We start from the raw sequence: 15404 nt of genomic DNA, 5'->3' as shown, positions 1-15404 counted from the left end.
AACAATATAATTATTTGAAAAAAATATTGTAAACACTAGCATGCTTATTGTTGGCAGATGTGGTGTTAATACACCATAGAATTTAAAGCTAAGGTCGTTTGTCCTATTACTGTTTGAATTTGAGAATGAGTGGTGTTTATTATTTTTTATTTTTGCCTTCTGTTCCTTATTGCTGCTGTTAAAGATTTTTTTTTTTGTTTGTTTGTTTTGGTGAGAATTTAGGTGATATTCTGAGCCTGACAATTATTTTTAAGTATAGGCATATTTTAGAAGTTCTCCAACAGACAGACCAAGCAAAAAAACCTATTCCTGTCATTGAAATCCTAAAATATTATTTTTATAATACCAGCTAGTTGGGTTTGCATCTAGCTGACCTGAAATTTTTGTGGGAAATTGAGGTGGTGAAATTTTTTGTTGTTGTTTGTTATTAAAATATTTACCAGATCAGCTGTCAAAATATTTACTCAGTATATACTTTGTTTTAGAGCTGAAAATAGCACCTTACAAATATATGCTCTGTGATACATCTTTTAAAATATGTAGTTTCCATCAGAATGGTTTCAAGTGTATTTCAGAAATCTTTTCAGAACTGTCTTTTTAGATGTGTAAGATGAGTACAATTGTAGAAGAACCACAACTGACTTGAAGTGTTTGTATATGACTATATGCACTACAATGCCTAATAGAGGTTAGTAAAAGAACAGGCAGTTTTTAAAAATTTGCTGTAGCGTTTAAGAGTGGGCATGTTCTCAGTTGTAAAAATTTGCTTAAAAAAAATCTACAATCCAAGCAAAACATGCAAAGTTGAGCATGGCCAATTCAGATTGTGGTGTTAAAGGAGGGGAACACCACAACTGCTCTGAGTGAACTGGCAAATGGCAGCTGTACCTGTGGTGTGTGAAATGTGCCCTCCTGTTGCAGCTCTGTGCTTTCACTGTGTTACAAGGCAGGGTAGCTAACACTGTGGAACTGTCTTAATGGCCAGCTGTGTAAGTTAAATCTGCAAGAATTGTAGAAGAGATGTTAACTTTATCAGTGATGGGAGTATTCTCGCTGCTCACAGCCCCCCCATGTGATTTCTGTGTATGGAAAACCTACTTCTCTTCAAGTGCTTCTGCTTGGAGAGTAAAAATACACCAACGGGATTGTGTTCTTTGGTGGTAAAGAAACGGAGCCGTGGCTGCCTCAGGGGTTAGCAGCAGGGGCTGGATACACATACAGTACCTATGAGCGCTGTGTAACCTGTAATATCAGCGGCTCTGCAGGGCATATTCAGGTCGCAGTTGCATCTCTAATCAGCCTTGTACAGCAAAGGATGACCTGGGACTTGGTGTTTATACATGAAATAAAAGTCAGTTTCTGTACAAGTATAAAGTTTTGGTCAGAAAACACTAGAGGGGTTGGTGTGCAGCTGAGTACCATGGCTTCCCCCCCACAGTGTCTGCTCACTTGTGTTTAAAGACTGCTCCATAATACTGATTGGGATCCAGAATACTCTTTACATAAAAGCCTCTAACCTCTCTCCTTGTTTTCTTATCACTGCAGATAACATTGTTTTGCTTGAGTAATGTCCCAGGAAATTCTGTGTATATTTTCCATAAGAAATAATAAGTGAACCTCTCCTAAGGGCCTTTGGAGTCTGTGCTTGAAGCTCTTTGCAGCAGAAGGGAGGGAAAGCAGATTTTGGTTTGATTTTTGAGTGCAGTTTTACAAGCGGATCAGGCTGATCTACCAGTTTGCTGTCAATGAAAAGGGCAATCTCACTCACAGCTGTGCAGCCTTCCCCATCTTCTCTTGAGTTCTGGTGTGGCTTTTCCCTGAGCTGATTATTTTCACAAAGCCAGTGGAAAATGTTCCAGTGTATTAGGGGCACTTTTCGAAATGAATCAGCAAGGGGAATCAACTTGCTGAAAGGGCCTTTTGGGTCAGTAGTGGAGACAGCATTTGATGTCCTACCCTCACCAAAAGTAGCAGTCACCTTTTGGATATCCTCTGTTTTAATTGATTTGTGGAAAATGAACTCTTAAATATTTTAGATAAATGGAAAAACAAGCATCTCTCCAGAGTTTTATTTTAAGTGCAGGCATGATAGGTTTTATTATTACTGCTTATAAGCAGATAAAATGACCACTGGGTAAATGTTTCTTAAGTAAGGCATTAGCTTAAGATGGAGTCAATAAAGAACTGAAATCAGGTCCAGCAAATCTTTTTAAAAGTAAGCCCAAGTGCAAAGAGGGTATGCCTCTGACTTCTTTATTTTACCATTAATATAGAAAATCAACTATAGTTGTGTTTAATTGTCAGACATATCTCAAATATAATTTTTATTTTGTTGAAGAACTGATTTTTCTAAAATTGCATACTTGACTATATACTTAATATACTTCTGCTGTAGTTTTTCTCAGGGTTTCTTCTGAAGAATGTATGCAGAATTTACAATGAATATATTTTAGTCAAGTGGTGAAGTAATTGAAATCTAGTGCTTCATACAAGGTGTGTATCAGTACAAATCAAAGATGGATCTAGAAGTATTTCTTCATACTCAACAGCTCACTCATGTAAGGTATATTGATATAAATGTGTGGAGCATATGTATATAGTGAGGAGGTAATTGACTTGTTTTCCTCTGACACATGATGAAGAGAGCTTATAATTTTTTTATTGCTATTGGTCACTTACTAGATTATCTTTGTATCACATTTGCAGGGTCTCTTTTTATGCATCTTCTGGACTTCAAGCACTTTAAAGGTTTTCTCAGACATAGTGTTAGTATGAGCTTTCATGTGACAGCTGAATCAATGTAATGACTCAGTGTTGTGAGCAGGAGATTGTACCCTTCCACCTGTGTACTTGTCTTGTATATTCATTTTTTGTATTCCTGTTGCATGTCTGTCTTTGGTGAGACAATTCTACTTGCTGAACCAGAGGAAACCCCCCTTCCCTTTCAATACCAGTGGATAGGCAGCAAACTGGAACACTGTGAGAAATAACCAACAGCAAATTTAGGAAGTGAATGTCAGTAAACCTGCTGTTACGACTTTGTTTTTCTGTTCTTTTGACTTTCTGTCCTGCAGATTGTAAGGTGAAAAGTAAGAAGTAATAAAATCTCCAGTTTATTAAGGAAAAAAAAAAAGGTGAAATTGGACAATATTTAGCTGCAAATATTCATAGAAATGTTATCTTTAGGCTAATTCTTTGAAATAATGCAGATAAAATTTAGTGGGAAGATTGTAAATTAAGTAAATATCTCTTGACCTTTCCAATCTACAATTATTGTGAGAGGTTTAAAATAAAGCTTTTAACTTGAAGGAGAGAGAGAGAGACATGTTACGTGTGGGGGATGTGAGAAAACTTAACATAGACAGAAAAATAAGTTTTCAGAAGATTCTACAAAAGCTGATTGAGGAAAGTTGTGAAGTGCTGAAGTCAACAAGATGTGGACAAACTTGTTGCAAAAATATCTGCTACTGTAAAACTGTTCTATCTATGATATACTGGTAATAGAAGAACAAAAATATTCTTTTAAATTCTTCGTGTCTAAGGTGTCCACAGGCCTTGGAAGTGACATTTTGAGAGAGACAGAATAGTTTAGCATGTTGTTCCTGTTTTGAATTCTACTGCATATATCTTGCACATAGAACAGATTTTAAAACTTAATCTGCTATCAATAATGTCTGTTAGCGATCCCAAGGGAGAGTATATAAAAGACTGGATAGCATGTAAAACAAAAGTATCAGCTTATTTTTAAGGAGCTGTTTTCTTTGAAGTAAAAAACTGTTATCCTTTAAAACATTAAAATTGATCTATGGGTTAAAAAAAAATCCCAACTAATATCCTCCTAATGCTCAAGAATGTATTTGGAAGATCAGTATAGTATTTGCTAGTAGGATTAATTCAGCAACTGCATATGAAGATGCCATGCTTGCGATACCAGCAATTCAGATTGAAGTTACAGAAAGGTTCGAATTGGAACATTGTGAAACAGCTTTTCAACTGTCACTTGAAAAAGAAGTCTGTGTTTCAAATGGAAAAGTTTTAGTTTGTAGGTGATCAGACTAGTCTTGATCTCCTTCAGGCATGCTTTTTCTGTTTCTAATGCAAATGTGAACTGTAAGTGGAAGAGTCAGATATGCTATTTTTTAGTAATTGATAATTTTGATGACTGTTGGTAGTTTCTGTTGGCTGCATTTGTTAACTGTTTTATGTGGTCGTTTGTAAACTTCTACGTTTCTAGTTGATTTTGTTTTAAGCTCTTCAGTAACAGGATGGTTCTTACCCTGTGAGTTTTAACTTTGTGTTATTTTATAATAACTTTGTGGATCCAAACTGGGGGAAAAAGACTACTACTTCAACTACATCCTCTTAATCAAGGGCTACTTTGGAAAGCCTTTCCATTTTCAGTAAATGTCATTTTTCATGTCTCTGACTTAGCTCTGAATAGCCTTTAGTTGCTCTTCAAGTAAGAAAATGTTCTCTCAGGTAGTAAATGCTATTGAAGAGTAGCTGTGATTTGGGAGGCACTGTTAGTGACATTGGTTGTTTTACTCAACACACACCCTCTTGTTCTCCAGCCGAATTCTAAAAGGTCCCTTCAAGCAAGGATCCACCCTCCCAGACAAGAGGATTCTTGACTCATGCTTGTAAATTTTTGATGCTTGTATTTATTTATAAAAGAAGGATTTTGTTATGAGAAATCCAAATGCGCTACTGTTTCGAAGAGATGGGTAAAACTTTGGGAAAGCCACGTCACTTTAGCAGTGGAACCTTCTCAAGAGATTAAGTTTGTCTGCAGCAGTTTTTCATAGCATGCTCTGGATGTTCAGGACTTGGTGTGTCCTCACTTCATGAGCTGTGCAATATGCCTTTGTAGGGCAATGCTACATAAATAATAATAGTTTAAAAATATAACTATATAAAAATAGTTATAAAAATATTGAAAAATAGCTGATTAGTCCAAGAGATCTGTAGTGACCGGCATGTTGTGGACCCTGATTGCTTGGGATACTTTCAGTGCTCATTGACAAGACCAGTGTGGCAGTATAAGCTTCAGATACTCTAACATCAGGATGCTGTTGCACGGTCATATTAGAGACTGACTCAAAACTGTCTGGTGTCACTTGGCATCTCTTAAAATGCACTGGTGTGAGTTTTGTATCAGTTACTTCTTTGAGAGGATGACTTGCTGAAGGAAGGATGTTTTTAATTTCAAAGTATTTTCTAACTTAAAACAGGGAAAACCAGTAATACATATAAAAAAACCTCAAAACTTGTATAAAAATGTTGTGTTTATCTAGAATTTTTTTTTCAGTTTATTAGAGTTAGTTTAAAACTATTTTTACTTTGTTGATTGGGGTTTCCATAAATTCTATTTCAGGGAAGGAGCTGTGCAGAGCAGAGTAGGTTAATTTGCCCAGATATTGAGGAAGTTATAGATGTTTATAGGTACATTGTGTGTTTGGATAATTAACATGTTCATATCAGTTACTGGAAGAAGTGAACAGTATGCAAATGCTCTATCAACAGATAATATGACTGACAAATGGGGAGAGCCAGTTGAATGAACAGAAGAAGCTAAAGCACATTGTCCATTTCATGTGAACATGTTTTTACCACCTGATTTCAGCAGTTCATTTTCCAGTGATTAGTAGGGCTTGCAGAGGGGTGACACCATGGCTCTCGTTTGACGTGCTGTGCCTGATGCAGGTGTGTGGATGCAGAGCTGCCTGCCGTGGTTCAGGTGGAGCGCCGGGCTGTGCAGCTGCTGCCCTGTGTGCAGCTGCTGGCAGAGGCTAGTTTGTAGTCCACCAGCTATGGCACTTTAAGGAACTTTGTGTTGTGGACTATTTGCACAACTTCCAGACAAACATGGCCTTGTAAAGTTCTAGTGTGTGTTAGGTGTTTAGTATCTAATATTTAGCTGCCCTTGGGTTTGTTACTACTTCTGGTTCTCCCCCTTTCTGATTTTTGTATTTCTTTTCTTGCTTTTCTTCAGTGTAACAGCACACTTGCTCAAGATAAAGGTTCAGAAAAGACACTCATATTAATTCTTTTATTTCTGATTTGCAAAACAATGTATATTTTACCTTTTAATTTCCTTTTTAAATCTTAAAAGCATCTCTATTTTTTCTTATGCTTCAGGTTTCTGCAGGAATATGTGTTTCATGGATGGGAGAGCTGCAAAATTCAGCATTAAAAACATTTAATTGTTTAAATCCTGGTAACTAAAGCACTAAAGAAAGGTGCTGTAAATATTTTCTGGCTTTGGAGTAAAGAAATTTGCCAGTTGAGTTCAACTGTGAAGAATGCCATGTTAATGTAATGACTTCATTTATTTCTGATCCTGGGTGGTGGAACTCCAATGCTCCTGCCCTGTGTAACTGAAACATCAGGAAAGGCAGTTTTAGGAGTTGAAATCTCAAGAGAAAATTGGCTGTCTGAGCCTTGCCCCTTTTTGCTTTCCTTCTCCTGACTCTCAAGTCCAACTGCCAAGTCCTTATAAGCATGTATAAGGACTACAGTATATATGTGCAGAGCTGCTGCCTACATAGGGATTGAAGCCATGGTGGAGTAAGCTGGTAGGCTTATGATTGTGAGGAGGTTTTACAGAGACACCTGCAGTAGTTCCCTCTTGTCACTGTGCCATTGCCCATCCCTCTGCCTACTGTTAAGTGTCCTGTGGCAGAGGTGGCTGAATGACACATACGTCTGCATATGCAGGGCTCTACCGTGCTATAATGTATGAGCAGGAGCGGACTGCAGTGACAGTGGCTCAGGAGCAAACACTCAGCTGTGCTTATGGCAGAGGGAGGAAGGCGGGAGTTCACCTCCAGGCACAGGGCGAGCACACACACAAGGATCTTCAGCTGCTCTGTGAGTTTAGTGGTAATCTGCATCCGAGAATATTTTCTGCTCAAGTACTATTGCACTCATGAGGCTTAATAGATTGCAGCTTCTGTGCTGAGTTTATCCCTATAGGTAGTTTTTTTCTTAAACTTTCTTCTTTAAAGTTTTCCTGGATGAATCATAAGCTCTCAGTGGTTTTTTTTTCCCCCCAATGCTCTCTATAGGGATGGAATAACTGATCCTTGCATAATAAAAAAATACGACGTTTCCCGTAAAAGTGGCACAGACATCCAGCAGCTTGGGAGGAGCAACAGAAATAGAAACATAACTGATTTGTAGCAGTTGTCTTGAGGCCTTGTAGGGTAACAGAGTTAAGCCTTTCCTTACTCTATCCATTTAAACACTCAGCAACTAAGCAGGGATTTTCTGTGTAGCTCTGTAACTGTTTCCAGGTCCCATTTAAAGGTTGGTGAAAACCAAGGGCCGCTTCCCCAAACCCAGTGCATTGGTATGTTTGTGCTGAAGCACAGTGGGGAGGCTGACACAGTACAGAATTGGACAGATCAGACCTTAAGGCAGTTGTTTCAGGTTGTCTGACATTGAAGCATCCTAATTGGGCTTTATACCTCTAAGTTTTATTTGCAGTCATTGAAGATTGAAATTTAGCATCTGAGAAGGGAGTAAATCACTGTATGTTTCAGAATTTTAATTACAGGGCTGCTTATGACAATTGAGAAATGGATTTGTCAGACTTAAGAGATGTGGTAGCAACTAGGCTTGGGTATCACTTTACCTGTCTCATTTTGTCTTGGTGGGAGATTGGTTAAATGTCATCTCAATAGGAACTGCCTATTGCAGTTTTTGATATGTTTCACCTTCTTATTTCTGATTTGTTTCCTTGTAGTCTTACAATGTTTGCTGATCTGGAAAGCAAGATTTTCAGGAAGCATTGGGTATTTGTTTACTATAAACTCTTACAAAATTCATAATGCTGTTGTTATGTACCTTGAAAATGATTTGATTTTTCAGGATTTGATTACTCTTGAAGGTTGTGGGGGATTCTTTCCCTTTATTTACCTTTTTTTTCCCTGTTTACAGCAGACTTACTATTCAACCTAGATATTGTTAACTTAATGAAAGGTTAAATATTAACTGTGTCCTCTTTGATCCTATTCGAAGACTGTGTTCTGTGAGGAGGCTGTGCATGTGCATCTTCAGTGTCCTTCCAGAACTAGCTGGAAAGTTCATAATTTACTTTAAATGGAAATATTATTTGTAGTTCTGAATGCATCTTCTCTCAGTCTTTATCATCCTGAACATAAATGTAGTAGGGCTGAAAACTGTAAAGAAACTTTTGGGAAGCAAGGGTAGCTGCATGTTTTTTGTGACTGAAAATAATGCCTTTAGCTTTGGTTTTTAATTGAGTGTTAATGCTAGAATGCTTTGTTCAAAATAATCTAAATTATTTTGCAGAGGGATAAGTAGAAAAATAACATTCTGTTATCTTGCCATTCTGTTGCATTCATTGTATTCTGTTATCTGTGCCATTAGAAAACAGCAGGAGCTGCACTGGGGGTTTGAGGGAGGGAGGTAGTGAGTTATGAATATGCTCCTAGAGAAATGAAGCTATTGTAGAAATGGGGAGCAATGCTTCAAATGAAGGGGGGAAAAAAAGGAAATGAAGCTAAAAATCTGTCATGATCCCTGTGAAACACAAATTAATGACTTATAAAGTGCTATTTCTTTGCCATTTAAAAGCAAACTTTTTGAAGTTAAATATTGCATTTTTAAGATCATAAATACAGCAATGTCTTCAGTAATAAAACCCCTCTTACCTTTGCAGCCTCTAGAGGTGAAGCAAAACCAGCATTGCATGAATAATTTTTTTAGTCTTGCGTATGAGTTTTTTGCCACAGGCCAGATCTCTGGCAGTTACTGCAGCAGCAGCATTGTGCATATGGCACTTCATGTACGTTGTTCAAAATAGTTGCCAGCAATGTGTCTGGGCAACTCCAAGAAAAAGGCATGATGTTACTTGAATTAAAGCAAAGCTGTGCAAATAGCCTTTGTGTATGCATTTCTGGTAAATGTATTGATCCTGCTATGGATAATGATACTTTGAGAAATTTTAAAATTAAATATTTAATGCTACAAATAAATAAAATTTCTGTGATCTGTACTATGTATAGTGCTAAAGTTTCTAATCTCTTATATTGCTTGGGTCCTCTTAAAACACTCAAGGCAAATCTTACCTGTCCTGTGACTGGGCTTACTGTACATGTATTGAAAATTCCATCTAAAAGCTATGTGTGGAAGTGCTGAATGGGCTTTGCTTGTGCAGGTCAAGCGTACTATGGATGAATGGTACCACAAATGGCCAGTCTGATGCTTCCTGGAGCAGCTGGGCTTACAGTGCGTGAATCTTGTAATGTAGCAGTCTATTTCCAGCCTGCAGTCTGCTGACTTAGGTCACTGAAGCAGCTTGAGCAATTTGCTTCTGGCCATCCTCTTTACTAAGAGTTTTCCATACCGGAGCAGAAAGCGTGGTGTGGCCTGGATGAATCATTTTAGTAGAGTACAAACAGCTTGTGTCTGCAGATTGAGCGCTTCTGCTTTACTGCACCTACAGTCCAATTCTTGTCATGTTCTTTTATAGAGCTTACTGAAACCAGTGTGCTTATTCATGCACACCTCACCTTGGCTCTTGAGAAAGTCTCAAAAATAGACTTTATAGTAGTCTACTCCCTTTAAAAGTGAAGTTGATCCAGAATCAAAAGGTATAGAAATACTGGGATCAGTATATAAACTGTGTATTTATTGGAGTTGTGTAATGTTCAGCCTATTTATAAAAGTATGCACACAGATCCTCAATTTCATATCTTCTTTTTTGGATTTTTTTTCTTACATGAACTAGCTCCAGATTAAAGCTATTTGCTTATATTTAAATGCAAGTGCTTTATTTTCCATTTTATCTAAAATAGTAAAATATTAATCTTACGGAAGACTTCTTGTAAGTACTCAAACTGATAGGTATTTTTAGTGGTCATACTTGTTGCTGTCAGTTTTAGACACTGTGTACTTTCCAGAAGACTCTTTCATTTTCCTCTCTGAGAAAGAGGAACTGGAAAAAAAATCCATGTTTTAAATGACATTTACATGTCATGATGTTGATACCTTGTAACTCTGCATGATGAGTTTTCTTGGGCTCTTCTCAAAGAATTAGCCTTGTCTGTGCTTGTCCAAGCTTCAGAGGCTCGTAATCCATAGTTTTTCTTTCCTGCTTTTACTATTCTTGTTTTGTTTAAAAATAAACGGTTACATTTTAAACTTAGTGGTTTATACTGAAATCTTCTGTTTATTCTGATATTTGGTAGGTTGTTTCATTAACTCATTTCAAAGGAAAACCAACATCCAAGAAGTCTGGTATGGCAGTCATTGTTATTTACACACCTTTGGTTAGGAAGAATAATTGTTGGAAGGCTTGTGCACAGTTGTACAATAAGATAACTCTTATGATGCTGATGTTATATGATAGGTGTAAGATACTGACAGACCCATTACTCCATTTATGAAATGGACTTTACTGATAATTTGGTTTTGCCTTTCTTGGGGGAGGGGGAGGACTCTGAAAATACTCGGTGTAATAAATTAGTGATGTCCATTTAATCAAAGTTGCTATGTCTGTTCATGTATGTATGAGAGCATACATATTCATGTAGTATTCAAAGAACGTCTTTCTTTTCAAAATATTTTGGTTCCTAATATTATATATTCCTAGTCTTCAATGCATCCACTGAAATCCTTAGAAGGAGAAGGTTATACTCTTGGTACATACATTTCTCATTTCTTGGAAATTGTTAATGGGCTAATATTTTTTTCTGTTAATCATTTAAAATTACAATTGCTAGTATCCTTGAGGAAACCCAATCTGTTGTGATCATTAGTTGATACCATGAATAAATAACAGTGCTACAAAATCTCAGATGCTGTGGTGAAAGGCCATATAACTTGCTTGGCTAAACACCTCAATGTCATAAATAAATGCAAATTTTGAAAAAGATTTCCTAATAATTTAATTTTGAAATACTACTTTACAGAAATACTGGTAATTTCTCTGTTTGTTGAAAGTCTTCTTCACAGGATTCCAGAAGGTGGAACATGGAGACTAGTATTTTTGTAGGGTTGTTTTAGTATATCTCCTGGAGTTTCTGGGGATGATTGTTTTTAATAAGTTTTTGGCACTGATAACTTAAAGAATAAAAGCTGAGGGGAGCAAAAGGGCAGCTACAAAGAACCCAAAGTGTATTTTAAAAAGTCATTATTTTTGAGGTGCTGAGAGAGTTGGCTCATGATTTTGGAATGCACACTGTTAACAACGATTCCTTTGAAGAAGTCTCTGTAGCCCAGTGTTAAAGGCAGTCAGAGACCAACCATAATTAATACAGTCTTTCAAATTAGTGGTGAAATTCATCAGCCAGTTCCAAAATCTGACCTTTATATCCTACTCATAACAAAATACAACCTCTGTTATGTCTTATTTAGTAAGAGGAAAGAGGAATGCTTGAAGTGTAACTTTGAATGTATTCATAAAAGGAGTGATGAAAAGGAATATGAGGTAATAGTACCTACTGTGTAGGCAGTACTACCTGAAACAGGCTTATGAGAGAAAGTTTGATGCCAAGTCCCATGTCTCTGGATGCATGTTCTGCTGTACCTTGTTTGGGAAGAAAATAAGTACTATTTTGATATAGGTGGCAATATAGTATCTAATTATAGAAAAATACTTTTTGCACGGGGAAATTTGGATTATTTTAATATATGAAAACTGAACGGTGTTACTGGTCTCTCTCTTAACGAAACTGTTCATCTCCTAAATGACACAGCCAGTGCTTGAACCAGCCTAGTGCAGTGACAGGCTTGTCCCACTCTTTCTTCAGTGTTCTTCTGCTGCTGTGTTACACCTGTCACTTGGAACCACTTAGTTTTACATCAACTGGTTTGTGTTACCTCTCTGTTAGTGGTAATTCTTGTGTCTATGTGAGGTGAGTGATATAGATTTAAAAAGCCCCAAACAAACAAAACCGAAACCACAAATAAATCCCAAACCTTAAAAGTTTGTACACTGTTCTTAAATCTTTCCTACAACTTTAGATAATTCTAATTTGCCTGAGGATACAGGTACTATTTTCTCCCATGGCTTGTTTACTCCTGTAAACTGTAAATTGTACTTTGTTAGTACAGTATGGGCAGCAGTTTTGAACCTGTGGATTTTTAAAAAATCACCTTAAAGCTGATTTAGTTAATCAGTCTACCTTGGATCCACATGATTTTTTTGGTTCATCTATATGGTGTGAGTCAAGTTATAATTTCAGTAGACCTAGTTAAACTGTTGTTGGCAGCCACTGCTACAATAATCTCAGCATCCAGTTCTCTCTGTTTCTGTTACTTGACCCAGGTGTTACACATGTCATTTGGTGGCAGTCATGGAAACAAGCATTACTTTCTCTATGTCATTTCTTCCTGTCAGTATGTAGAAGTCTTTCTGAAATTTTTCAATTGTCCAATAAAATTTTGAATCACTTTGAGGTGTGTTTTGATCTGTGTAAAGATGACACCTCAAATTGACAGAGACACCAGCTTTTGGTTGTACCTGGCAGTGTGGACAAGGTGAAGGAGGTTTATCTGAACTGCTTTACCCTGTGCTGAAGTGGGCAAAGGCTATTGGTAAAGTGTCTTGCTTTATCCCAAAATAGTGACATTAAAACCTTAGTGCTACCTAAGGCGGTGTTGGATTGCATCCCTTGGAACCCAGAACTGTAACTTCTAAGAGACTTTCCATTGTAGCATTTGAGATGATACCAAGTAAACTATTAGAAATACCAAAATTGTGTCAAGTCCTTTAGAAGACACTGAGAAATACCCAAACCAAAGAAATCCCAGCTCAAGTCCTTTAAAAGACTTTAGGGAAAACAACCACCACCAACCCAACTCCAAAGAGCTAGCAGAATCATAAAAGGATTTGGGTTGGAAGGGGCCTTAATAAAGCTAGTCTAGTTGCAGCCTCCTGCAATAGCAGGTACACCTTCACTACACCAGGTTGCTCAGAACTTCATCCAACCTGGCCTTGAACTCTTCTGGGGCTGGGACATCCAGAACTGCCACTGGCTTTAGTTCTCTTGCAGGCATCCACTGTGGGAATACTTACGGCCTTCCTGCCCTCCACTGTGATTGTTTTTCACATTTGTGATTTCCCATCCTCTGTACTGCCACCCCTCCTTTGATTTTGCTGATCTTTTAGCGTAGACGGCTTGATTGGCTTTTGGCGCTGCGCGGAACAGCGCTGGGCAGTTTGTTTTATTCATCACGAACTGATCGGTTGGAAGTTTATTTAAAACTCGGAAAAGCACAAACTGCCTTTTATCGCCCCTTTTGGTTGTAGTTGCGAGGAGTCGCTTCGTTCGGCTGCCGAGGGCTGTCTGTGTAGCTCGGTCTCCGTGCCTGTGTCGCCGGGAGCATCCCCCGGGAGGAGGGTGGGTACACCCCGGAGGCGGGAGCGGCCCCGGGGCGGGGCTCGGAGGGCTCGGTCCCGGCAGGAGCCGCCCCGGGCCCTGCGTCACAGCGGCTCCGGCACCGGCACGTCCCTCCCGCGGGTGCTGGCGGAGGCGGCGGCGCGGCCGGCGCCCGCTCCGCCCTGCCCGCACCATGCTCAGCCTGCAGGACTCCCTCTTCTTCGAGATCAGCATTAAGTCTCTGCTGAAATCCTGGAGCGGCAGTAGCAGTAAGTATGTCGCTGCACCCGGAATCACAGCTGTGTAGCAGATAGCTTTTACCCTTTTAATTCTCTTTTTTTTTAAAATTTTTTCCTTTTTTTTTTTTTTTTTTTTTTTGCATGCTACCGTGTGAAATTGCCCTTTAAAAACCAGGGTTTTAGTGGTCCTGTATGCTGGGGCAACTTGGCATAGCCAGTCTGAGAGCTAGCTGCTTCCTAGTTTTCATGAAAGATTTTGTATGTATATATTTGTTTATTGTTGTATTTTCTCAGACTGCAGTTGTTTCAGTCTGATAAAGTTCTTTGCACCCTTTGCTGTCCAAGAGAGGTGACAGTAGATGCTGATCTCTGCGGAGTTACCAGATGCTGATGATGTCTTAGTTCTGTCAAGCTCCAAATGCTCCTTTGAAGCAAATCAGTCACCCTTGGACAGTGTATTTTACAGGGGGGCATTGTTTTTGTGCTCGAAACCTATTATTATGCCTACAAAAACTGCCCACTTTGATCTTCTAAATGGCCTGAAACGAGAGTTTCTAGGAGGATTCCTTGTCTGAATTGAACCAGCGAAGCAAGGATGCTGCTCTTGGTTCAGACAACCCGTCTGTCCTCACATCACCCCTTCACTCATGCTTCAATGCAGGGTCTGGGCCCGGAGCTGCCTTGCACTGTGTGGAAGGCTTTGCTAACGTAAGCACAGCAACTTCATGACAGGATGCCAGGAGGTGACAAAGATGATGTAATTGAACGTCAGCTGAGTATTTCCTACGTCTTAAGGTTCTAGTGTATATGTAAATGAAAAAAGTTAAGATCTGGAAGTAACTGGTATCTCAGCTTTATGTTTCATTAATTGCTGCTTGAGATGTACTGGGATGCACAGTTTCTACTCACCATACACTTCATCAAAATAGCTCCATTAGGATTTTTACCCCAATACACTAGTATATATTCACCTGTCTTGCTAGAAGGATTTAGTAGTAAGTTTTTTATTATACAGTGTTATTAATCAGTGTTAGGAGAGTATGCAGATACTTAGTTTGTCCTAATAGCTCATTCAGACCTGGTTTGCTTTCTGTATTAACTGCTGTAGTTCATGTTTTAGACTGATAACTTCTAGACTATTGTCTTACAAGTTAAAGCAATTCATGTTTCAGAACAGGTTTTCCTTATATGTTTTGCTTTTTAGTTTGTTTAATTTGTGTCTTGCAGATTAACAGTATCTGTTCCAAATTATACCTTGTGCTTGTACTTGGTAGTTGTTAACATGCTTGCTGCAATAGAGATAACCAGAAGGATTTTTCCAGTATTTTATAGTAGAAGTTGAAAATACCTTATGAAAATGATTAAAAGTCATTAACGTTGATTCATGTGTATTGTTTCCAAACTAAAGTAAATCGTAGGATACAATCAGTAACAATAAATTTAGTCTGCAACTAGATATTTAATTGTATAGATAAGGAGATAAATTGCAGCTTCCAGACTAGATAATTGTCAGCTGTGACAAGACAGAGTAATAATAACAAAATAGAGAGTAATAATAATAAAAAGGTTGTCTGAGAAGCGGTTATATATGATGCTATGTTTTCTCCTTTATGCCCTCTGTTATGTAAGCACAACAGAGTAAGATCTTCCTGACTCCTTCATCAGGAAGTGGCACTTGGATCATCTACCAACAAACCAATTTTCTGTGTGCGCTGGTGAGATAGCTGGGGTTCATTTCACTTTTTCCAGGATTGTCACTCCATTTGTGAGAATGGTTGTGATTCCAGCATAGCTGCACGTCTGCTCCGCGAGC

General features: G+C 38.3%; 1 protein-coding gene across 15 annotated transcripts in view; it reads left to right on the top strand.

Annotated features, from left to right (window-relative positions):
* FRYL (FRY like transcription coactivator) overlaps window positions 1-15404 on the top strand; it is a 162814-nt gene that overhangs the window by 29865 nt on the left and 117545 nt on the right. The window contains exon 1 of one of the 15 annotated variants that reach the window (XM_038134166.1): window positions 29-13621. The exons of the other annotated variants lie outside the window; for them this stretch is intronic. Within the exon in view, the coding sequence (XP_037990094.1) occupies window positions 13546-13621 (76 nt within the window). The 5' untranslated portion in view covers window positions 29-13545. Of the gene's footprint in view, window positions 1-28; window positions 13622-15404 lie in introns of those variants that run through there. 15 annotated transcript variants of the gene reach the window in all.

The sequence above is a fragment of the Motacilla alba genome, chromosome 4, assembly GCF_015832195.1.
Source record: "Motacilla alba alba isolate MOTALB_02 chromosome 4, Motacilla_alba_V1.0_pri, whole genome shotgun sequence".
In the NCBI taxonomy this organism is placed as follows: Eukaryota; Metazoa; Chordata; class Aves; order Passeriformes; family Motacillidae; genus Motacilla; species Motacilla alba.
This window is presented reverse-complemented; position numbering and strand designations above follow the sequence as displayed.